Genomic DNA, 25,977 nt, shown 5'->3' on the forward strand with positions numbered 1-25,977 from the left:
AAAAGCTCCTTGTCCCTTGAGTTCTTTTCCTTCCCTCCCCACTTAAAACGTGGTTACAAAGCACGGATCCACATGGATCCTCAGGATTTTTGCATTGGGCTACCCCAAACTCACTGTCAGATCACATGTCTGTGGCCACAGCATGAACCATAAAAATCATACATCCACTGTTTCATTTAGAATATTTTTTCCTCGTTTTCCTCCTCTAAAAACTACATGCGTGTTATGGTCAGGTGCGTGTTATAGAGCGAAAAATACGGTAATTTAAGTAAAGTAATGCAAAGTCCATTTTCTTTGGCTGGAAGTTTCAGTTTGGCATTCAGCACTGGACATTTCTCAATACACTGACTAAATTCAAACTTGCACTGCTCTGTCTTTGCTTTTAAACATTGATCTCTATGATTTAATTTAATGTAATTTAATACAAAATCCCAACATATGTCAAAGTTAAACTAAATGAAATAAATTGACAAAATATGCTTTATTCCTGTTCATTATGGACAGAAGTTCATCTCTCATCAAGGGTCAACATTTGTTCATCAGAAGGTTTCATCTCATCAACACCAGTATTTATGAGGCAGGGCAATTTACAGGATAGGTTTTGCTGGTGAAAAAAAACACCTTAGAGTGAGCCACTAAGGATTTTTGAGTTGCAAACAATGTAAAGTGCATAGAGTACAGTGCAAAAGGGAACACAGAATTAGTCTAGAATCTTCACCATAGCAGGGTCTATTGTTTCTCCTGTGAAGATGTATGTAAAAGACAGGCAAGGGAATGAGAGATGTATAGCAATTTAAAATACTGTATATAGAATTAGTGCTTTTCTTCCCCCCCCCAATGCTTTTCCATGAGAAAACTGATCAATACCACGTACAGTCACATCACATTCTTCTGAAGCCCAGTAGAAATTCAGTTCTGACAGACAGAAAAGCAGCTTTTGTAAGCCTTAAATTCCTAATAGGATAATCTTCAAGACCGAGGAGGTGGAAGAACTTGAAAGCTGAATGTATATAACTTAAGCTGCGAGCTATTTCTGGACACCAAATCCCATGAGCTAATTGTTCCTAGCATTTGTGGCTATGATGTAATGCTAAGACCCATAAATAAAGGTCAACCATGTTAAAGTTAAAGTTAGCAGGAAAGGACAATATTAACCTTAAAAACCCGAGTGTTTTAAGGTGTAAACAATTAAGTATGCTTATGGATTGACTGTGCATCATGGCACAGCAGTTCACTTACCATCACTTTAGTGCAGCGACATCACCTACAATTCAATTCCCACACCCCCTTGTAATCAATTAGGTTCCCTTTTCACAGAAACTGATGGGCCCCATCAACTGAGTTGAAGGGTTTTAGCTGGATGCCCTGCCTTAGATTTAAAAGGAATTTTAAAGCCCACTGCAAATTATGCTTCCAATTGTGGTAACTGGAAAGACAGCAGGATAGACAGGTAATTAGCGAATGGGATGACAAAAACCAGGTACTGGGCATTACATTTAGAATCAGTCCAGACTCCCGAAGGGTCTAGGCCATGCTCTAAGTGGCTGTGGGGGCAACTTCCTCTCTGGATTCTATTTACTATTTAACTTTATACGTTTATTGCATCACATGGCAATGTGCAGAATTATGCACAGCTCCATTACTACTCATACTTACAGCAAGACATTGTGGCTTTCATTGAGTGCTTCTGGCTGACAGCAGCTGCTTAAAGTTGCTGCTACAGAGGCAACTTTATTGAAAGATTTGTGGCAAACAGATTCCAAGCTTGCACAACTATCTCACCCCTATAATTGCTTGGCCTAGGCTGCCACTCTGCACTCTGCTCCAATTAGTTCACATATACACACAATAGTTATTTCACTCAAATGTCTTCTGTTCTGCAAAGTTGGTTTTGGTCAATGAATAGATAATTAAAGTTTATGACTTGTGAGAAAATATAATTAAATCAACCACCCGCTGGAGGTGTATTTTCTACAACAGAGAGGACAATTTTTTACAATAATGTTCACGTTATGCACATGTCGTAAAAAGCTCTGCTAAGTCCACAGATGGCAGTTTTAACAATTGGAACTTGTTTCCAAATTTCACATATCAAACCAGTTTAAGGATCTTACAACTGACCAGTGGTACAAGTACAGTTTGCTCCAGGAATTAGGCTATCCTAGTATCTGTCAATTAGCAGCAGGACAAAGTGCATCTCAGCAAACTTGTGTGTTTCTCGAAACAGGAAAGGAAGCTTCCTCCTCATAAGAATTTCCCATTGCTTTCCAATACCTATAGGAGAAACAGCACATACCTGTACAAAAGCAAATCCTAGAGATGCATCTGCTACATATTCCAAAATTCAAAACCCACATTACTATGTCTCTATACAGATTTGCCTGTGATACAGTTTTGCTTTAGCAGAATCACAAGATAAGTTCCAAACTAGATTTAACCGATGTGGGTTTTAAATTAATAAAACAATGCCCAGGGGATACATGTACTGATAGCAGCACAGGAGAATATGGTTGATGAAAGACTGAAACATTAACATTTTTAGGTTGTGCCGGGCGGTAGGGGGAGGGGAGAAAGAGAGAGAACACCCTGAGGTAGAGATAGTTGGTTGTCATCAGGACATGATTGGCACTTTTAGTCAGCAGTCTTTTCCTTTTCGGAAGAGGCATTGGAGCAGCTCCTTTCCAACCCGCCGCCATACATAGACTAAGCTGATCTGACCAACACAATGCAGAGCCTTCCCTTTATAAAAAAGCAAACCACCACCAATGATACGCTTGCTGGAAGTCACTTCTTGGAGCCCTGAGTGAGCCAGCTTCTTGGTTTGGTGTGGTGCACTGAAAGCCACTGGCTGCAGATGGCTTGCACCACATCTTCCCCACTATCCTCAGCCAACTGCCGTACATGCAGGACCAACTGCACAGCACGAGCGTTTTCTTGTCTCACTGAGACCAGGTAAGCGGAACGTAGCTTGTGGCATTTCAGATATGCTTGGATCTGAAACGGAGAGAGAAAAGGGTGGGATTTTTCCTTCTGCAAGTGGATTTCTACTTAACAGGAAGGGGGTCTCTCACCACCTTCCTGGTATAGCCCCGTACACTTCCACCCTCTCCCTTGCCAACCTGCTTGAGGGCTGGGGGAATCCTCCAGAAAAGCATGGGATGTGATGGAAAGGATTGTGGCTGGACATGGGAATCGGTCAAAACACAGGGAATAGAGAGAAGAGTCAGACCACTGATCCACCTAATTCAGTGTCCTCAACACTGCCTAGCAGCAGCTCTCCAAGGTTTCAGACAGGAGAGCCCTACGTGAAGATGGTGAGGATTGGACCTTTTGAATGCAAAGCATATGCTCTGCCATGGAGCCACAACCTTTCTCTAAGGGTGACAAACTTCCACAAACCTTATGTGAGTGGAAATGTGGGAACTTTTGAATCAGAACCAAAAAGCATTAGCTGGGTTCCTAGAACAACAGTATACACACAAGGTTGGGACAATTCCAGGTATTGGAACAGCTGGCATGGCTGCTCTCTTGATCAGGAACTGGAATGCAGTAATTACCAAATCTTAAAATAAATCTCAATACTGATCAGCCTGGAGAGTTGGCTAGGACACATTCAATTTCTGTCTGGAGCTTTTAGAATTGACAAACAAGTGATCAGAATGGATATTGCTTTAGTCTCAAGGATACTATACATCTTTCCTTTCCCGTTGTTTATTTAACAAAGGGTGGGGAATCTGAGGCCCTCCTGGTTAACTACACTGCCTTTGGCTGATGGAATTACAGCCCTACATCGTCTGGAGGGTCCAAATTCCCCATCAGCCATTCAACCTACTATTTTTTCCATTGCATAAAAAGAACGAAGCTCATTTAAAAGAATTTGGGTTTCAATATCCACTACTGGAGAAACCCTATTTGAAAAATAGCACAAAGCTATGCTGTTTCATTCGTGATAAGCAAGTATTTTAGTTGTGGCTTTCTCTGAGAGCAGCAGCCTTTCGCAAAGAGAATTTACCAGAATTAGAAACACTACAATGGATGTGTTCATTAACAGGAGAGAAAGAATCAAATTCTGGAATAACGAGCAGCTCAGGGCACACAAAGGATTCATTGATGGTCACAGCTGTCTGCAGCCTCTGCAAAAGTTTGCCATGAAAAACGAAAGTGCAGGCTAAATAATTATGCTCCAGATTCTGCAGGGCACCCTCCAGGTCTTTTGACAAGGTTTTTTTCAATGACAGGACAGCTAGATGAGGAGCCTCATCTTCAACAGCTCATGAGCAAGGGCCAGAATTACTATAACCCTTTCAAAGCAGCTTTCTTTTATTCTTTTGAGGCCACAGCCTTGCAAGTATCACTGAATCTTCTGATACTTGCTGCTTAATCTAGAGAGCACAAGATAATGGAAGAAGCAGGAAAGACCACAAAAGTTGTGTGGTCTTCTCCAGGATCAATGTATCCTATTCTTCACTTACCTTGTTTTCATCACTGTCCATATCCTTGATCAGATCGTCCAGATCCTGTAACCCACAAAGAAAAATAACCAGTTGTAAGATCGGCATGACATGTGTGTAAAACACTTCATTGTTAAACATCCCTTGTATCTATTCCAAATTTGATGACACATTAAGAATTACAGGGATCTACAGGATGATGCCAAAGAGACAGCTAGCCACTTTTGCATGGATGGATTTCAGTTTGTTGCACTCTATGGATATAGACATGGTGCTTTGAGAGATGGGGCCCACCATGTGTTTGCTCCACACTTGCCCTCCTTAAGTGATAACAACTAGAAGGAGAAAGGCGATTGGTTGGGCCAGGAGGTGATAAACTTCCCGGATTATGAGAGGAAAGGGTCTCAGCCAGCTTGAAAGAAGCTCCTCATAAGAAGCCCCTCATGAAAGCATGACTAGCAAAATGAGAATAATTCAGTCTTGGAGATTACTAAAAGTTGTTACCTGCATTCCAAGCACACAATACTTATTTGCAGAATGTAAACAAAATAGGGTTGTGCCTTTTCTTTCCAGGAAAAGAACAAGATTACCTCAGCAGGAATAGAATCAGACTCGTCCAGACAGTTTAAGAGGACGTTGTCCCCATCAGTTTTATCTTCAGCACCAGATTCCTTGATGCACTTAAGGAGCTGCCTGATCTCACTGTACTTCTGCTGCTTCACCAGCTGTCTGGCCACTTTAGTGTATACATCAGCAGCCTCCAGCTGGAAATCCTAAGGTGGAAGAACCAATATGATTTCAAAATACACAAACACTTCCCTACAACCAGAATTGAGCTTTACTGATACAGGAGCAATAAGGATCTGGGAAAACTGCCTGGTCATGCAGAAGTCCTGTGGTACTGTGTACTATCAAACCTTTGCATGTCTTTATATAAATTTAGCCACTGTGATGCTACAGAATCCTCCTTCAATGGCCCCTACTCTGCATCTACCTTGCTCTGTCCCCATTTAAGATTAGTCCTCATTAGGGCTATAGCATCACTTAAACAAGTTCATGCAATTCAATCAGCTAAGATATATTTTAAATCGAGTGACAGCCTTTCTCTCATATGCATCCCACCAAGATCAACACACAGGCCAAGCTATCGAACGACTCTGCAATAACTACATCCTTACACACAGTAAGGTGTGACAGTAAGTCCCACTGAGCTCTGTGTGACTTAGTCCAACACTATTTACAGTATGCAAGCTTCCTTAGGTTTTAAAAGTCAAAAATTCTTTGGCCAAAGGTTATCTGTTCCTAGTTTAATCACATAAAATTCACCATCCCAGACCACTGGTCATTATGGCTGGGACTGATGGGAGTTCAGAGTCCAGCAACATCTGAGAGGACCACAGGTTAGCCTCTTCAGATTAAACAGCATATATGCAAGTGAGTGAAATCAAGTCAAACCCATCAGGTCAAACTGATTTTACAGCAGCAGATTTTCAGAGGTTCAGACAGGGGTCCTTTCCAGAAACAAGGACATAAAACCTTCTGTATGCTCCAGCACTCAGCTACACCTCTTCTACCTCATTTTTAAAAGACTGGGAAAATGCTTGAGCCACCTGAATATCAACAAATGTCAGCTATGGTGGCATTGCGTCCCTCACACAGTTATTTCAGCAAAGACTTGGCAATAATGCGGGAAGGGTGTGTGGAACTCACCATTCATGTCTGTATACCTCTACAAGAGATACTGAATATTTGGCAAATATAAAGTTGGACTCAACTAAAGCTGCAACTCTAAGTGGAGGGTTTAGGTTCATGAGACTTTTGGCAAGAATATGTTTGCTATGAGTATTGTGAACCTGATCAGGAGAGCTTTAAACTAAATCCTGAGGAGAAGGGAGACAAAATTACAGACAGGAGAATACTGAGCACTGGGGAAAATAACGTCATAGATGCTCAGGCAGCAGAGGTGGTGCTACAGAAACGTGCTAAAGGGCAAGAAACTACAAGAAGGAAGCAGCTGAAGGGAATGACTCAAGGTTTCAGTTGTCTCTATACTAAAGCTATACTAAAAACCTAACGCAATTATGAAAACAGAAGCTTCTAACTCAAGTTTTTATAGACACCTAAAAGATACATGGCAAAAATGCTGTGGTTTTCCTTATCTGCTTTGGTGAGAATTGTAAGGAATCAACATTATGTATAACATCATCTTAGGTTCACCGTACCTGTAGAACTCTAAACGCAATCCCAAAGCCTTCTTCAATGTTTTTACCTTCCAGCATGACCTGAGAAGAAATAGCAATAGCAAAAAGGTTGAGTATTGTTCAAATAACCCACAGTTAGTACTGTCAGCTCCATAACACAAACAGGATTCTTATTCCCTCTTTCCAAGCTTAAGGACAGCATCCAGTTTTGGAAAAGTGATATTTATTATTTTCAATTTATTTTTTTAATATACTTATACCCTGCCTTTCTTCCAAGTTGGGATTCAAGGCAGCTTACAATTATAAAACACAGCATAACAGAAACAAACTAGCTGAAAACGATTAAATTGCAACATATCTAAAACCAGGAATGAAAATATAATTTGCCCTGGGTCAGGGATCAGTATCTTCTGCACCTTAGTTTCCAAAGACCTGTCTGAAGATGAAGGTCATAGCCTGGCAGTGGAGGAAAAAGGAAAAAGGAGGGAGCCCATCCAGCCTCTCTTCAGAATGAATTCTACAATATGAAAGCAGCCATGGATAAAAATCTCTCTTGTATCTCCTCATCCAGTCCTGCTGCTGCTGTGTGAGAAGCCAAAGTTAAGCTTAGCATGAGGTCCAAACCAGAATTTATGCATTATCTTGCAAACCACAAGCTGTAACTAAGGTTGGTTTTTGGGTTTACTCCTTGTGGTTTGTATGCAGTGAGACAAACCTTGAGTCCAGGTTTGGACAACACACTACACGAAACCATGGTTTAGTTAGAAGTACAGAAGCCATGATCTCTTCTCTGGGAACCTGTGCGTTTGCCCTAAGCCATAGTTTGTCCTAGTGTTAGATGGAAACCAGCTCTCTGTAGGCTACACTCAGTGCTGTTTATAGTATTCAGTTTTGAGACCTATAACTATGCCATGATTTTATGAGGCACTCAGTACCTTGCAAGCTACTTCCATCTTCATTTGATTGTTTCCAAAGAGCGTAGGTACAGACGAGACAGTCAGAGATGAGGCTCCCAATTTTTCGCACCGATGAAGGAATCTTGTCACTTCCAGTTGAAGCTCAACTGTATTGATATGCCTGATTTAGGGGGAAATGCTTCATTACACAATACAATCATACCTTGGATCTCACCGCCTTGGTACTCGTCTGTTTTGGTTCCCGAACGCCACAAACTCTTAAATGAATATTCCGGTTTGTGAACGTTTTTTAGAAGCTGAATGTCTGACGCGGCTTCTGATTGAGTGTATGAAGCTCCTGCAGCCCATCGGAAGCTGTGCCTTGGTTTTTGAATGTTTTTGGAAGTCGAACAGACTTCTGTAATGGATTCTGTTCGAGAACCAAGGCACGACTGTACAGAAGTTTTTTTTTAAAAAAAGCAATGCCTTCACATATCACTGAGTCTATTAATAATAATAATAAATATTTACTTATTTTTCCTTTCCCAGAATAAACATCTTTAAACACTTTGTGAGCAAAAGGAAACAAAAAGAATGTCCTCATTAAAGAAAAACACACAAGCATAACAAGTATATCATGGAAAACATTGCATGCTAGATTTACTCTGTAAGATAAGAGAGGGTGGACGTGTCAACACATAAGACAGTATTCAACAAACACCTCCTGTCAGCTTAAGAATTTCCACTTGTTCAATCGGGATTTCCTCCCTTTCTACTCCTCACCCCCATCCCAAATCTGCTCTGGAGCTTTGGAGGAAACCCAAGAAAAGATATATTGGGGGGAGGAGAGGTGGGAACATTTTGTTGTTCAAGCAGAAATCATTTTGCTGACAGGACACATTACTTAATGCTACTTAGACAAAACCCACACTCCAAAATATCCACAGAGATATGCCTTGTTAAAATGGAGTTGAGCATGAGAAACTTTAAGAGAAATGAATTCAAGACACTAGAGTCACAATACCTCAAAAATATTGAACTTAAACCAACTGATTTTTAAGAGCATGGATGCTTATGGTAAAAGTCCTGAAGAATGCCTCATCACACTGTTCAGGGAAACTGTATGATCAATAAAACGGAGAATGAAAAATATGTCATCAAACGATAACATCTGCTGGTACCTTGAGACGTCAGGAGCAGACATTTTCTTACGGAAAGTACATGTAACCTTTTTTCTTCCCGAACTCCTTGAAACTTCCTGTAGGTAAACTTTGAGATGGTCTTTGACCTTCAACAGCCAGGTATGCCTTTCTCCCAATTCAGCGTAAGACTTTGCATTGTGAGTGAAAAATCTAATACAGGTCATAGCAGCACGGACTTGATCCTGAAAGACAGAAGTGTTAAGATGGGTAAGCCTTCAAATTGTGTATCATTGGTGAAAACCACTTAGCAACTCTTCAGAACATATTTAACTATACAGAAGGGACTGGACATAAGCAGTGATGGGATGGGTTTGCAAACTCTATTATAGCAGACATTCCTAAGTTAGGAACCCAAAAGAACCCCCCTCACTGCGTACATGAACAAACAGCACATATTGAGGCTCTTTCCCAAAATACAGGAAATATTGTCCAACTTTCCTGACAAAAAGTTCAGAACATTTAAAACTGCAGCATGAGAAGTACATCACCCATCCTGTGGAACGCCCTCCCACCAAATGTCAAAGAGAAAAACAATTACCAGACTTATAGAAGACATCTGAAGGCAGCCCTGTTTAGGGAAGCTTTTAATGTTTCACAGACTATTGTATTTTAATATTTTGTTGGAAGCTGCCCAGATAGGCGGGGTATAAATAATAAATTATTATCATCGTCATCATCACCATCACCATTATCATCATCAACATCAACCCCCCCACTCTTACCTTCATAAATTGTTGCAATTCATATAAGATATGATAGTAATTCTTTTTCTGCAAATGTTTGCAAGCTGCAATGAGATAAGCACCCCAGCTAGCTAGACCCGGGTCAATCGTTTCCAGCAAGTTTTCCAACATGTGAAGTTTTCCACTGGTATAGCTTGGGATAAATATCCCTTCAATAAATACTTCATGTGGGCTCTCCTAAAACAGAGAAAAATTCAAGCGTTTAAACGGACTTGCCTCATCCATATAATTACTTTAGGAAGAAAAGCCTCTGTTATTGGGCTACAGTAGACTGCACGTTTTTCATAAAAGTTACATTTGTCCAATTCTCAGATCAGGCTGAAAATTGTTTTTGGGTATGAAGGCAGACACAGCAGAAGTTGAGTTAGGGGGAGTCTCAACATGAGACTTCCCTTGAAAGCCTGCATATACCTACCAAACACTATGCTATTCTAATAGTCACAAGACATCTTAAAACTGAAATATTTCCTGGCACCATTTACACTTGCCAATAAATCTTGGAGGCACTTGAACAAGGCCTCAGCCATTTTATGAAGGGAGTCATAACATGGAAAATAAAAGGGCTATTTTCAAGGCAGAAGGGAACACAGCACACATTGTTCAAGGGCGGCTAGTCATAGCGATAAAATAGGCAAGATTTTCGAAACAGGACAACTTCAACAAAAGATTGAGACCAAGGTCAAGGTCCTCACAATATTGAGAAAACTAGTTTCATAACAAAGTAACATGTTCCCATAATATACCACCTGGAACCTATCCAAATTAAGAGACATGGAAACCTGAACCTGCAACCCTCCAGCTGTTGTATTCCAGCTCTCATTGTCCACATGACCAATGGCCAAGGGTGATGGGAGTTGTAGTCCTGCAACATCTGGAGGACCACAGGTTCATCACCCCTTACTAGAAAAACCTCCAGGAGGAACAAGCTGCCTCACCTTATTTAACAAATGCAGCAGTGCTTCTCTCACGCAGTCGTGCCTCATATAAAAACGAATGATTGCTAGATTGGTGCTATAGTTGTGCAGATAGAAGAGGCACTCTTGGTAGTAGCTGTTGTGTTGAATCTTCCCCTCAGGTATCAGCTCCAGGGAAAGGCTTCGTGTCCTTAGTGTTGCTTCCAGTTCCTTCAAAGTGGCAAAGTAGTCGTCATCCTGCTACCAAAAAAAGCAGAGAATCAAACATCACAAGTTCTTGTGAGGAGATGTCTGTTCACCATATGGTCCTGCTGGAGGAAGGAAGAGGAAAGCAATTTCTACAGATTCCTACATTCCTTGGCAATACCACCACCGAAAGCTGCTCCAAAGGACAGAGGGACCCTCCAGTACAATGTGGCAGGTGATGCAGGACATTTTTTTTTTAAAGTTACCAATCACTCCCTGTACCACAAATACCTTCCTCCAGAGGCCCTTCCATTTTTCTCAGCAGAAAGACACTCTGATCCAAATCATAATCTAGAAATGAGCTGCACAGTTATGCTATGTGGGCAATATCTAACATCCAGTTTCCTCTTTCTCTGACCCGGTGCAAGTCAACATAGAGTGGAAAACTGCTTAACCCCTGCAAACAGGTAGGTTTCAGTATGGTACCACATCGTCTATCTACACCACAATAGCACATAACATAATATGGCCACTATTATCAACAGCAGTTCATAAGCAGCAAGTTGCAAGCAACGTTCCTTTATCAATTTCAATTCCTCTCCAGCCCTTTCTCCAAGGTGGTCAAAGCAGCATGCATGGTCCTCACTCCCTCTTCATATCATCCTCCAAATCACTTTGTGAGAAGCAAGTGAATGTCCGGCTCCCAGTCACCATGCGACTTCTGTGCCTAAATTGGGTCTTGGATCTGGGTCTCCCCAGTCCCAAATCCAGCACTACATAAGATTGGATCTGCACATCAGGGATGGAGAATGTGTGGCTCTCTGGATGCTGTTGAACAGAAACTCCCACCAGACCCAGCCAGCAAGACCAGTGGTCAGGGATTATGGGAGTTGTAGTCACTTTCTTGCTTTACATGCTGTTGTCCATGTCAGCTTTTAGTAAGAATGGCAACAGGCCAGATGGTAATCCCAAATGTTAAACACCAGAATAATACATGCCTGGCATTTTGTCCCATGTCATCAAAGAGCCATAGATACCCTGATTTCACTTTCTTCTTCCCTAGTGTACAGCTTGAAGGCACAAAGAAAAAGAATTCCAAACCAAGACAAGATGTTCTTGATGCACACTTTGTTGGCATGGATTTAACTGTGTCTTCAATATTTTCTGCATCTAACCTTGACTTGGACATTCTACCACATGCCATTTTTAGCTGCAGCCTGCATACCACCTAAACAGAATGTTCAGGTTACATTAAAAATAAAGTACGCACATCTCCAGCGCTGTTAGTTGTAGAAATAAAAAGAAAAGAACAGGCAATGTTCTAACAATATGCTCACTAAACCATAAACTTGCCCTTGCAATGACCACACACAAAAACATAAATAGGCAGTAAGCATTAGCTTCTTATTTTTAAGTATCTTTTAAAAGTACATTTAGGTACTTATACTGCACTTTTCAGAGCAAAAGACTTTACAAAGTGGCTTACAATACTGAATGGGTAGGCATATAATTTAAAAGCAATAACAATTCAATATAACAATTTTCTTCTAAATAGCAGATTTTATTGAATTGTTATGTTTAATTGTTTTTACTTTTAAATTGTATTCCTACCCATTAAGTATTGTTAAGTTCAACAAAACGGGACAGTTTAAAGACTTTATAAAACAGGAAGGCCTTTGGAGCAAGTCCCAAAAGCATGGGGGAGGGAGATGCTGATGATTTACTATTTATACCTTGCCCATCTGATTGGGTTGCCCCAGCCACTCTGGATGGCTTCCAATATAATAAAAACACAGCAAAACATCAAACATTATAACTTCCCTAAACAGGGCTGCCTTCAGATGTCTTCTAAAAGTCAGATAGTTGTTTATTTCCTTGACGTCTGATGGGAGGGCGATCGACTACCGAGAAGGCCCTCTGCCTGGTTCCCTGTAACCTCACTTCTCGCAGTGAGGGAATCGCCAGAAGGCCCTTGGAACTGGACCTTAGTGTCCACGCTGTACAACGGGAGTGGAGCTGCTCCTTTAGGTATACTGGACTTGGCACAGTTCCATAGAACAGCCTTTGCCAACTTGGTGTCCTCCAGTATTTTGGACTACAACTACCAACAGTCCCAACCAGCACAGTTGTAATCCAAAAGCCTGTCACTTGGATCTGAGTTATGGTGGGCAGCAGGTCTTTAGATGCCATCACTCAAGGTTTGGGGAGAATAATGTGGGCATAGGCAATCACAGAGATAACTTGGTCCCAGATTAAATACAAACAGGACCCTTTTTTTAGCTGGAAATACTGAACTCAGTTCCGGCACTCTCAGGGTGCCCAGCCATGGCCCTTCTAAGAGAACGAGGGAGGCGTTCATGGTGAGTTCCAGCACCTCTTTTTCTAGAAAAATAGCACTGAATACCAGTACCCTAGCATGTTTAATGTTCTGGCTGTAGCTTAAATCTACCCCAGGAGACCAGCTGTTGAGGAAGGAGGAAGACTGGATTCTTACCACTGAGATAATGGGCTTCACTGTGGACTCCAGGTACTGTATCACATCTTGGACCAGTCTTGAGCCTGAGTCTAGCTGGTTCAAGTCAAGAGGTGGCTTTAGGCACCGGCTGAATTTCTCTCTGGCGGCAGAGAGGTTGCCAGCTTTAAGACATGCCATGCCCCAGGCATGCCATGCCCCACCTGGATCCAGGCCAGTCTTCGTGGAAACCTAAAATGAACAGGTTATTGAAAACAGTCACCAAAATATGAGATAACCTCCCCCTCAGTCTTCCATAGTCATCTTTTGTTTTCTGAAGAAAAAAAATGTACACACATGCAATTGCAATGTCTACCTGCTCACTTTTGTTGCTCTTTTCTAACTCTGAAGTTTTTCTAGCTCTACAGTATTATTTTTGAGCTGCAGTAATCATGACCCGGAAGCTGTACGCCGGCTCTCTCGGCCAATAAAGAGAGATGAGCGCCACAACCCCAGAGTCATCCGCGACTGGACCTAATGGTCAGGGGTCCCTTTACCTTTAATCAGAGCTGAACACTATTGACCTATTACTATTGTACCCTATTGTGGTCACTATTGGCAGTTTTATTGGAGTGCATTTGTCACAATACTGAGAAGGTACATTTCAGATATTAAGAATTTAAGAAATCTTAATATATATTCTTAGAAACAAAGACCATGCCTAATGGGTTTTAAAAAATTTCCTATTACAGTTACAATAGAACCAAATAGTCCCCCAATTAAGCATGTTTTCAAATCCCAGCCCCACCAATAAAAGCTGACCTGTACCAATTAATCAACAAATGCTTAGTTGATTAATCTACTAATTATATAGTTGCTTTTTTAAAAAAACACACCAAGCATTGGTTTTCTATATTTTATAAAACACAGAACCAAGCCCAAAAGGCTAATAGGTGTCTTTGTGAGGGAAGAGATGCTTCAAGTTGAAGTTAAAACACCCCAATATGTTTTTTCTCTAAATGAAGGCAATCTCTGTGCAAGAACAGAGCAATGATTTGAAGGAGCCCTGAGGCTGTACTCCAGAGCTGCTTCTCTCCCCATGCATTACCTCTACGGCTAGCTGATAGTATTCTGCTTCCAAAAGCTGATTTCTTAGCCTTGTAACTGCTGTAGGCTCCAATATCTGATCCAGACAGGGAACACGACGATATGAGGCAGTGACTAAAATATGTAGCACGTCGACTTTGCTGATGTAGCTGTTGGCGGAGTTAAAATAAGATACAAAAGTTAGAGGCAGCACACACACTGGGATCCACCAAACTGTGAAAAATTCAGAACAGTCCTTATATAAATGTTTCAGTCTCAGCTATAGACCACTTTCTGCTGCATCCACCCCAACATGAGCCAGGCCTGTCTGACTACTTTGGGAAGGCATCTCAGGAGAACCGCAGACCACTTACCTGTCACAGAGAGCTAAATCTTGGCTCATCCCAGCTTTTACAAACATCATTTTGGCACTGAAGAGCAGTTGTTTCATGATATCCGTGAGGAGGCCAGCATCCACTTCGGGGTTTGTCAGCCCTCGAGAAAGCTTGCAGCAGTGATCTATCAACTGGTGACCACAGGCTACGCTGTCCGAATGGAGATTGAAAATAGCAATGCACAAGGAAGCACTGGGTGCCTGAACATTAGGAGAGGCAAGGGAAAGGCAGAGGTAATTGTGATTCCACCTGCAGGCTGCAGCTGAAGAGCTAAAGTGTACTCAGCCAAAAAGACAGGAGCAGAACAATATTCTTCACTATAAAACTCAAAGAGATAGAAGAGTCTGTTGACCCCTGCTGTGTTGACCAGATGCATAGTAAGCTCAGACCCAATAACCATGTCCAAAATGCAGGCAGCACAATATGGCCCCCTTCCCAGCACCACTACTGCCAGCACATAGTACAATATCCAATTTATTAGAATGACTGCGACCCTGTTCACAGGGGAGCTTACATCTGAACTGCACAGGGTCCACACGTGCAACATACTAAGCTTTAACAGAAGATCTTCAGGCTGCTAAAATGCAAGCTTTAGCTTCTAATTAGAGAAGCAAATCATCTTACAAAGAAGTGCTACCACATAAACTGCTATCATGAAGTAGGAACCCAGTCAAAGGAAGAGACAGAAGTGCCCAGGCGCTTATTTTCTTCATTCTCTCTGCTAATCTGCCACAAATGAACTTGAAAGCCCCAACATCACCTCATTCACTTGCTAGAGCAAGGAGTGTACACCAATTATCCCGGTGCTCCAGTAGATGATGCATTGGGGTGGAGCAGGGACACTTCCTTGTGTTCCCTCACTACTATTTTTGCAATATAACAGAACTGTTTCCCCAAAGCCCAGGGATGTCATCTGGATCTTTTCTCCCTCCCTGGTGTTCTTGGGTTCCATTTCTCAATTTCTTTTCTATCTTCTCTCCCCACTGGTTTCCTATTCTTCTTTTCTGCCCCGCTGCCTACTTTTCCTTGCTTGCCCTATCATGTGCCATATCGGAAGTCCACTTCCCCCTTTTAGAGCATACACTTACCTGCTCATAATAAAACTCAGTGCGCACAATTTCATTCTCCTCTTCTCTCAAAGAAAGAAGCCACTCGAGTTCTGTTATTTTGGGTATTTGCACCACTGCAGAGTAATCTGAGCATTCATTATCGGAGGACGCAACTGCCGTTGACAGAACACACAAGAAATCAGGACAAGAAGTCACATGTTACAATTTGGAATCAGACATCTATTCTGACCCCTGCTCAGTAAAGGGTCTGTGAAGCAGGGTGCAACTACAGCAGGAAAGGGGAACCCTGCTTCCAGGGGCTGCCAACCATCAGCTCTATAGCAGGTAAGGGAAAAGACTTGGATGTTGTGTACGAATTGCAGCTCCTTCCTTTGCAAAAGATGATTAAAGCAAAGTGGGGAACTGGCTCAGTGCACTTCTGTTCTCTGTCAATATGGGGGGGGGACAGACCTTGCAAATTTGAAACTGCATGCATACGATTTTCAGAATGCTCTACATTTTGAAGTTTAAGACCTTGAATAACTCTAAGCTTACACTTCTTCTGGGATGACTGAGTTGTTTCTGCCTTGCGCACCATAAGGGCAGATAAAGCTTTTCTAACCAACTTTGTAAAAGTCTACGAAGAAAACAAAGAAAAACTTGAATGATTTGAAATTAAATACAGGCACCTGTTTCCATGGATAAAGGAAAGGGGGTTGTCTGACCCTGTTCACTACCAGAACAATGTTCCATCAGCTTTACACCAGAGTAATGTGGCCTTCAGTTCCAAAAAAGGTTTCTCACCCTTGAACTACCACATTACTAAAAGATAGGGCATGGGTGAGGGGTTGGGGAGTCCCAAGGGCAAATAGCCCAAGGAGTCCTCTAGCCAGTCATGATAACACATTGTGGCTTCCAAATCTTGCCATGTTTTCCAGCAAGTAATTTGGCCGAGTTAGAACAAATCCCTGTTCTCTTAAAGAAAGTAGCTGTGTGCAGCAACGCATTAGAAAGCTCATGCCACTATGCATTTGTTACGCCTTTGAAGATGCTTCAGGGCTTGCCCATGTTTCCTACAAGCAACGTTGACTGTGAAGTCAGTCCTGTAATACATGCCAGCAAAATGCAAATCTCCTCACCTTCCTCTTGGTCCTGATCCGCCACTTTTGTACTATGAAAAGAGAAAAACAATGAGGCTTCATACCTATTCAAACATGCGTCGAAAAGTTAAGTTCGGTAAAGGAAGTGTTTTCATAGCATTAAATCAAACTCTGAAGCCCTACCCATTGTCCCACTGTTGGAACTAGAAACAGGAACAACAGGAACTAGAAACAGAGATTTTTCCTCCTCACTGAAACTCTCAGGGGGAGACCCATAAGAAACGCTAAAATGATTCACTAGTTGATATCGAAGGCTAGCATTCCAGATACAAAAAAAATGGGGAAAGATTGTTTACACACATTTCTGCCTCAGGGGGCAAGTCCTCTGAGCCCTCCTTGTTGTAATAATTGTAGCACTGGTCACAAACACGAGCCGGGTTTTCCCTACACTCTTCCACAGTCATTTTCTTGGTTGAACACGAGCTGCACACCAGCCTCCCGCAACGTCTGCAGTGATGTCGTCTATTAAACTGAGACACAAAGAGGAACTTTGAAGGGAGCAATAGCATTTCAGTGGTTAACATTTTACCCATTCAAGACCCACAGCCATTTGGATCTTTGGGGCACAGTAGCAAATACGACTGACAGAAGTGCAGCAAGCTGGCCAAAGAGCCAACGGCAGACACACCCGTTCAAGTGTTCCAGTTACATGTCAAGTATGGCCTTGGGGGTTTCCTCACCATAGTAAAACGTTCCGTTTTGCAGACCATGCACGTGACTTCAGTCTCATCGGGAATCCATTGCTGTTTTGGTGGGGGCTTCTCTGGTGGCACAAACTCCTCTGGGGACACAGTTTGCTGTAGGCTTCTCTCTCTCATGCTGGAAGAATGCGTTGCATCTTGATGATAAACAAGAAACGAAACCAAAAAATGGAGAATTGAAATATTATATTTATTTATTTCATAAAATGTATATACCACTAGATTGTAAGTAAAAGCCTCAAAACAATCACTGCTACCCTTCAGTGACAAGGCAAAGGATGTGCTAGTAGAAGTTCTTGTATGAGCTTTTGGTGGGGCTCATCCATTGAATCCCACCCAGAAATTATTATTTTTTAAACTACTACAGCAGAAAGCAGATTTAAGAGAAAAACACGAGTATGAACACAACATCCAGCCATTAGACCTTCTCTCACCAGGAGAATTAACTGGAAACTGTTCCGTCGATTCTGATTTAGACAACGTATCAGACTCGGATCCCCGACACAAATTCTCCTGCATCTGAATCACAGAATCTAAAGGCAAAAGAGAAAACCATTTTTATCTGCAGCAAAGAAGATTAGAATGATTCATCCAAAACTGGATCAGCACATGTGATTCAAGTGACTACAGTTTTTGTACAAGCAATTTACTAACCCAATGGCATGCACAAGAAGGTTCAGACTTTTGCATCTAAGCAAAAGGAGAACAATACGGATATTTAGAAACATAGGGATACTAGGCCTTCTAATGTTCTTTTTCCTCAACTCTTTTGACTACACCAACTTAAAAATATACAAAAAGTTGAGCCAGAAGAAGTAAGGGGCTTGGTTCACTGCCTTATGCCCTTTGAATGCAGGCTCCACTGCCACGGTCAGTAAAACACATTAGTAGTACTGCACTGTGTGGCATTAAGGAAAACAGGAGAAGAAATGGAGCAGCACAGGGGCTTTTCAATTAAGTCGCAAGCCAAAACCATGGGGTCACAGAACCCAAAGCGATAAGGTGGATTTGGCTAGAATCCAATCTGCCTTACCAGCTGAGAATCTGTCATGTTTGGTTAAAGAGCACATGGAACATCTTCACTGATTAGAGATTCCCAAAAGCAAGTCACCTGATCTTTTCTCTTTTAACGAGAAAGGGAAGTCAAGGGCTTTCCCAGCATACTTGGAGAGCAAGGCATCAATGTCTTCTACCGTAAAGCCTATCTCTTGCCCAACCAAGAGCTGGTGCAGTGTCTGTACAGCCACGGCTACCCAATCCACCTTCATGTTCATCAAGAGCTGCTCCAACATGAGCAGTGGCTTGCAGGACAGGTGAGAGTAGTTAGCACGGTAAGGCTCAGGAAGAGTCAGTAAGACCTTGGATGTAGAAACAGAAGAGAAACAAAAATTATTTATTTCATAAAATTTATATAATGCCTGATTATTATTATTTTTTTAAAAAAACCCAACCCTGAAACCTCTCTCATTACTTGAGAGAAGAACCCCAAAACCCAGCAACGCAGTTGCAAATTTCATATCTGCTTACCTTTGATCCCATATAAAGGGCCTGAATTTCATTATGGCGCATAATTGTTAAGTGTTTGTAGAAGTGTGTGGTGAGATAATCTGCAAGGAAATGAGAAGCTGCCAGGCTGGGATGTTTATCAAGACACTGTTCACTTATGACCAGCTGAATGTCTGGGTCTTCTATCCTTTGCAAGAGCTACAAAGAAAGTGAACAATGGAGAGTTAATTCAGATCATAAAATAATTTCACACTGCCAGCTGAAGACATCTGCAACCTAAAATTATCTGTTTAACACAGCTCTACACTGCACTTTATGAGGCTAGGTTTTCACGGCAGCACCAAACAAATATATCAATCACAATACAGGAAATATAGATAATGAGGCAGAAAAGACAACTAAAAACATTCCAAGCACAATGGGACCTAGCAAATGGCTGCTCATTTTATGAAGAAGGCTGCTGAGCAGGGCTACAAGGAGGCCTTCCTGCTGGTACACCATATGACTCTACCACAAACAAGTGTCATACATGGAAGGGAGATGGATTTGTGTCCACAGGAACCATAATTTGCCAAAGGCTCCTGGGCACATGCTTGTCATTTGCTCAGACACAGCCACCCACCGGAGACACCCACTGAATACAGGAAATCATTTTCCTCCCTAATGTGCAAAGCGTCCCGTTACTGACATCTTTAAGATTGCAAAATGATTTTGGAGGAGGATAAATCAGAGAAAACAAAGCAGTTACCTGCAAAGCCTTTTCTGTGTCTCCCATTTCCAACAAATGAAGGAGATGCTCTTGGTGAAGACTGATCAAATCATCTCTTGGAACAGGATACAAGTTCCCCCATTCTTCACATAATTCATGATCCTAGGATAAAGACAATCAGCTCTTTCTTGTATTGCCATCACTCAGATACTGGAAATCTGGAAAACCTTAGATGAAAAGAGCTTTCTGCAAGACCAACCAATTTATTTGTAGAAAGTTGTTCCTCTGCTAGGCAAGGAAACAATGGATGTGAAAGGTGCAGTTCCTTTCTACAGCATGACTAGGAAAGAAAACCCCAACTGTGGATTTCTCAGAAGTCACCAGTTAGCCATTGCGAGAAAATTGGATGTGGGACTAGGTGGGACTCTGGGCTTGGGGGAGAATCTGGGGGAAATTGCGTATTGTGCAGGATCAAGCTTCCAAGGGAGGAAAGACACACAAAAAATAGCCTACCTTTGCCTCCAAAATCACTCCTACAACGGTTTGGGGGTCATCAGTGCAGGCTCGTTTCAGGTCCTGCCAGTCATGCCAGAGTGTGACATCTTGTAGACTTAGAATCTGACAAAATAAAACAAATACAACAGCCCCTTCAGCAATCTCTCTCTCTACTTTTAAAAAGGACCAAGGCAGACAACTGAGCCAGGAATTATTCTAAATTACAAGTGGTCTGCTGCCAAAAGACCAGAAGGAGCTATCATTGCCTTTATATAACCCAGCAGCCGAAAGACGCCAAAAAATCTGGGAGAAATATTCTACCCCCAAATAAAATGATTTATTACCTTTTGATAAACCTGAAGCTCTCTTGTTTTGCTCTTCAGCTCAGATCTGAGTTCTTCGGGCACCTCAGGGTCGCAGGCACAATAAGCCAAGATTTCTAGACAAGCTTCCAAGGGCCAGTTATCCAGACAGCGCAGGGCCAACCTGCTCCTCAGCAAGGCATCTCTCACTCGGAACAGGTATTGCCAACCATCCTTACCTGGAAAGGAAGAATACACCAGAGATCTGAAGCTTGGCTTTAGAGTACTGTATGCTTTAGCTGCACAGGATGAAGGTGACGCAAAGCAGGATAGCAGCAATGACATTAGGAAACCAAAGGCTGCCTTATACTGAATCAGACCCTCTTTCCAGGGTTTCAGGCAGGAGTCTTTTCCAGCTTGATCTGGAGATGCTGGTCACTGGATCTGGGACCTTCTGAATGCAAAGCATGTGCTCTGCCCACTGAGCTACAGCCTGCCTCTTCCCCCTCTGTATAGAACCACAGTTGGGGGAATAACATGGCTATTGCTGCTTTTCTATTTCTACTCTACCTCCAACCTACTCTCAAGCAGGCCCACTTATCAGATGTTTCCAGCTCCAGGGCTACCAGAGGAATGGTTTCCAAACCTTTCCACGCATGGACCACTTAAAAACTGCTGATGGTCTTGGTGGAGCACCTAATGATTTGTATGTCTGCCACAGCAACTGTAGCGAATGGTGCTTTATGCTGTAATTACATTTATTACTTTTATTTCTGATACTGCATTTTATTGTATTGCAATCTGCATTCCATAGCAGATTGCAATAAAATATTTTAAAAATGAAAGAATCTATACAAATACAATAAAAATAATATGCATATTTAACGCATTTAATGCCACACACAGAAGCCTGCACACCACTGAATGAAGCATGCATACCATGGTTGGTCCATGGACTACAGTTTGGGAACCCCTGACCTAGAAGAAACATCATGGGCCCAAGTCTCAGACTGAGTGGCAAAACCATGGTTTGTCACTGTATCCAAAGTGCCTCAACACATTTTCCATTTCCTTCCAAAACTAGACGACTGAGTCGTCAGTTCCTGGTCTGCAGCCCAAAGTGCCATTTCTACAAGAAAAATAACCCCTTCTTTACCATCAGCAGCAGCACAGCTGAGTACGGCATCCTGCACGGTGATTAGCTCTTCCGTGTCCTGGCTGCAGAGATTCAAGATCTGGAGGGCTCTGGGCCAGTCCCCTGTGCTGAGAGCTTGCTCAAAGTTCTCCATCAACACCTCAACAGCCATAACAGAATGCAACCCCAGGAAGAGCAGCGACACATAAGGCTTGCCACACAGTGCACTAGCCAAGCCTTTTCCCTCATCCTGAGGGTCCTGAAGGGGCTCACACATGGCAAGAAGAAAGCTCTCCAGAAATGGAAATTCCTTTAACAGCGCTTCACATTCCTTGGCAACGTGCTCCATAGACAAGGGCACTTCCCGTTTGCCTCGAAAGTCCATCCACAACAGGCCCTGCTTGGGGGTCTTCTGAGCCTTCGACACACTAAGACAAGCCACAGCAGCTGTCAGTTTAGACTGAGATTTCAAGAAGGCGAGGGTGGAAGATGTGAGCATGTGCTGGTTCTGGTCAGGCAGAGTGGGAGAAGGATGCTCAGAAAGGTCCTCAGAGTCCATGGCGGGATTGTGGACTGGCACCTCCACGTCAGGCAGACAGTGATAGGCATGCAGGTGTGCCAGGCTACTAATGTTGGTCAAAAGGATCCTGGTCTGGTTGCTTTGCCTGGTACAGCACAGAGGCAATGCCTTACAGCAGCAGCTGATGATCACTTCTTGCACATTTAGGTTGAGTTCTTCTTTGGCCAACAGCAAAGACAGCCTGCACGATTGAGGAACAGAAAGTACAATAAATTTAGCAGTACACTAAGCGCTGCATTAAAGAGAGTGAGTGGCATACAAGGTAAACCCAGGTTTGCTATTGATCGTACACAATACATCCGCCCATGTTTGAAGAAAGTCAGTACCTGTCAGGAGCAACCTGTCTCTCAAACAAAAGCTGGGACAGCAAATGGGGAGGACTCTGCTGAAGTAATAGGAAAGGGTTTGCCACTCTTAACTCCGTAGATTGATCTAGAATTAGAGAAAGGATATTGTAAAAGTGTCATGTCAACTTGATTCCACGCTATGCTCCTAAAATCTGCTCTTGGCATGCAGCAATGCTGCATGTTTTTGAAACAAACTTCTTAGTGCTCCCGTTTCTGCTGCACAGATGCAAAATAGGTTACCTTAGAAAAAGGTTGTCATAGGCAGAGAATCAGTGACACAGGCACAGGTCAAGTTACCCACTAGGACCTGGGAGACTGGGGTTTAAATCCCCACTCAGCCATGAAACTCACTTGAGGTTAAGAAGCTAGTTCCCCCACCCATATTGATATTTCTTGAATTAAAACTTGGATTAGCTTGTTTCAATGGTGAGAGATCTCCCACCTAGCTCTGAAGTGAGGCTTCGGAGAAGAACAGCAGCCAGCCTGTTAATATAGTCAAAGAAGCTTTGCACGTAGATGTTTTGCACAGGGCTCCCTTCAAGAGTCTGAGCATGTTGCTCCAGTGTTCTCAGCAAGAGTTTGAACTGATTAGAAATGGGATGTGCCTCCAATTCTGCGGGTTTCAAGGAAGCCTGTTCTGCTAACGCAGCCAGCAGGTTCCCCTTGGAATCTATTAAAACCAAAAAAGAAAGAAAAAGATTGGAGGTGAAATGCTCTCTCCCCCAGTACACAAAATCAACCTTTATTTCTCCGCATCCCACATAACCCTTTCCATTCAAGTGAGAGCCAGTGTGGCATAAGGGTGAGAGTGTTGAACTAGGACCTGAGAGACTAGGGTTTAAATCCCCACTCAGCCATGAAGCTCACTGGGTGGCCTTGGGCCTCTCAGCCTGACCTGCCTCACAGGGTTTCCTGAGGATTAAATGAGAAGGCCTGAACTGTAAATGCCACCCTGAGCTCCTTGGAGAAAAAACATATGGGATAGAAATGGAATGCACAAATAAGAAATAAACAGCCTGTCTTGGTACAAACATTCTTTCCACCAGCAGGTGAAGTCTTGAGGAAACTTTACATCTAAGAATGTTAAATGGGAATAATTAAGAAGCACTTTTATCCATTATTTTGTACCAGATTATGAGGTAGATATTTATGAATTGATCAGGGTAAATTTTTAAAAACCCAATATTTAACATTTTCCTAGAAATATATACTCATGTTGAATAAGAATTATTTCAGAATTTTCCAAGTAATCTAAAATTGGGGGCTAAATTTAAAATTTAAATATGGAGAAACACATACTGTATTTTTTCATGTATAACACGCCCCCGTGTATAAGATGCCCCCAATTTTGGGGGACTACAACTTAAGAAAATGGGGGGAGATTGCTCTGAGTTGTTGAGCTTTTTTAGGGGATTGCCAAAACTCACTCACCTGCCTAACCTACGCTGCCACTCGCACACGTCGCAAAAGCCACCTATCGTCTGTCCCCTCACCAGTAGAAACCACCAATCGCCCACCCAATTGCCGCAGTGAAAGCCAATCAACAAAACAGCCCTTGCAGCAGCCACCAATAACACGCCCAATAGCCACTGACAAACTCCAGCTCACGGCAGCAACCAATGCCAGGTCCCCGCTATGCACTATCTGTGTATAAGACGACCCCCCATTTTCACATAATTTTAAAATAAAAAACTCATCTTATGCAGTACAGTAGTTCAAATCAAGAAAAAAGTTTGAGTGATTTACTTTAAGATAGCCATTAAGATACACACAGACTCATGCACACACTTACCCGAAGACTCTTCTACATGTGCCAGTCTTTGAAGGATTTGGTCAAAGTCTTGTGATAAAACAATCTGGCTGGTAATACAGTTCTCGGTCAGGACAGGGTAACAAGTCTGCATGAGGTCAGCAATGCTGCAGTGGAAGTGATTGCTTATTTTCTCATCAGAGATTTCTGTTGGGAAACAAGACGCAAGAGTCAATACCAAACCTGAATGTTGTTTCAAATATGGAATAGATATGTGAAGGACACATGAAGGGGCCTAAGTGGCATAACTGAGGTTCACTGTTGAGCTGAGTCAATGCATCATGCAGACAGATGTCTTGCATTGAATAAGACCATTGCTCCATCTAGCCCAGTACCATCGAATGATTGGCAGCAGCTCTCTGAAGCATCAGCTCAGGATCACTAAAACTCCCAACTTAGATACTCTCTGGTTTCCAAGGGCCGATTCACATATTCAATTTTGCTATCTGGAACTCAGCTTCCATGAACACCAGGTGTGGGGAACCTGGGGCCCTCTAGACATTGCTGAACTACAACTCCTATCAGCCCTAGCAAGCATGGCCAACAGTCAGAAATGATGGGAGCAGTAGTTCAGCAACATCCAGAGAGTTAAATGTTCCCCACACTTGATGTGCACCAATATTTGTGAGGGTTTTTCCTGCTGGGGTACCCACCAGTTGGGCAGTGAACAACAACTGCTGAAACAACACTCACAACAGAACGAAGACTCAATGCATAGTTCATAGCCATAATCTAATAAGGAGAGTCCTTCTGAATAAAGTATGGGCAGTGGTAAAACTGCTTCCCCATGCCAATATAGCCAGCTTAACAGAATGTAGGTCTGCATCTGTCCCTATCTTCTTGCTCAGGATAATTAAATACATTTATATCCATCTTTCCTAACGGTTCACGGTGGCGAACAACAAGCACACACAATCATAAGAAGAAATCACGCAAGCAAACAAAAATATAAAAGCCACATAAAATACCCATTTTTAAAAAAATGTTTAAAACCAGCAGCAGGAAATGCAAACATTAAATTCACAGAGCAAACATTCAAATGAAGTCAGTGAACTGAGGTGCAGCAAAACAGACGGTCAAAGGCTGAAGGCCTTCCCAAAAGAGTAAAGGTGCTAAAGCTGCCATCGGCAGAATGGAGAAAGGAGTGGTTTTCAGTTATTCCCCCTTGCCATCCAGCCTCAAGATGCCCCACACTCTGAATGAGAAGATGTAAGGTGTGAGAGGGGGCTGCAAAGAGGAGAGGGATTCACAAAAACTGCTTCTCTCCGTTTTCCACTGATGGAAGCCTTACAGTCAGCTGAGCAACACCACAGGATGCAACCCAAAGTCTTCACCCCTCAGCCGATGTCCAACAGAGAGGAAGCCAGATGAGCTGACCTCAGGAGGGAGATCTATATCCCAGGGGTGACTCTCAAGAATCGGTCCTCGAGATGTAAGCAAATGAAAGATGTTTAAATCAGTTACCTGATTTAGGCTGCCCTTGTGATGTGTTGATAATTTTACTTATTTGTTGAAGAACTGCTGGGAAACCCCTCATGCCAAGAAAGCCCTGGAGAAGAGAATCAAGTCTTCGGCCTGGTATCAGATGCGGAAGGCAAAGAAAGAAAACACAGGAGAGAGAGAGAGAGAGAGAGAGAGAGAAACTAATTATGCTGAC

The 25,977-nt window shown here is 42.5% G+C and overlaps 1 protein-coding gene across 4 annotated transcripts in view; it reads right to left on the bottom strand.

Moving 5' to 3' along the window:
- Positions 1-462: 462 nt before the first annotated feature.
- ZFYVE26 (zinc finger FYVE-type containing 26) overlaps positions 463-25,977 on the bottom strand; it is a 43,429-nt gene continuing 17,914 nt past the window's right edge. For 3 of the 4 annotated variants that reach the window (XM_081168628.1, XM_081168625.1, XM_081168626.1), the window contains 26 exons: positions 25,785-25,895; positions 24,303-24,467; positions 22,953-23,180; positions 22,490-22,595; positions 21,605-22,344; positions 20,491-20,687; positions 20,165-20,269; positions 19,691-19,813; positions 18,964-19,140; positions 18,548-18,794; positions 17,871-17,969; positions 17,416-17,573; positions 17,036-17,205; positions 16,715-16,746; positions 15,615-15,748; positions 14,506-14,726; positions 14,154-14,301; positions 13,088-13,297; positions 10,429-10,647; positions 9,473-9,670; positions 8,730-8,932; positions 7,588-7,729; positions 6,674-6,733; positions 5,042-5,224; positions 4,473-4,517; positions 463-2,994 (listed from right to left, as the gene is read on the bottom strand). In XM_081168628.1, the coding sequence (XP_081024754.1) occupies positions 2,785-2,994; positions 4,473-4,517; positions 5,042-5,224; positions 6,674-6,733; positions 7,588-7,729; positions 8,730-8,932; positions 9,473-9,670; positions 10,429-10,647; positions 13,088-13,297; positions 14,154-14,301; positions 14,506-14,726; positions 15,615-15,748; positions 16,715-16,746; positions 17,036-17,205; positions 17,416-17,573; positions 17,871-17,969; positions 18,548-18,794; positions 18,964-19,140; positions 19,691-19,813; positions 20,165-20,269; positions 20,491-20,687; positions 21,605-22,344; positions 22,490-22,595; positions 22,953-23,180; positions 24,303-24,467; positions 25,785-25,895 (4,631 nt within the window). In that variant the 3' untranslated portion in view covers positions 463-2,784. The remainder of the gene's footprint in view (positions 2,995-4,472; positions 4,518-5,041; positions 5,225-6,673; positions 6,734-7,587; positions 7,730-8,729; positions 8,933-9,472; positions 9,671-10,428; positions 10,648-13,087; positions 13,298-14,153; positions 14,302-14,505; positions 14,727-15,614; positions 15,749-16,714; positions 16,747-17,035; positions 17,206-17,415; positions 17,574-17,870; positions 17,970-18,547; positions 18,795-18,963; positions 19,141-19,690; positions 19,814-20,164; positions 20,270-20,490; positions 20,688-21,604; positions 22,345-22,489; positions 22,596-22,952; positions 23,181-24,302; positions 24,468-25,784; positions 25,896-25,977) is intronic. The other variant, XM_081168627.1, reaches the window with a different exon arrangement.

This window comes from Podarcis bocagei (genome assembly GCF_964188305.1).
Source record: "Podarcis bocagei genome assembly, chromosome: 1".
Lineage (NCBI taxonomy): Eukaryota > Metazoa > Chordata > Lepidosauria > Squamata > Lacertidae > Podarcis > Podarcis bocagei.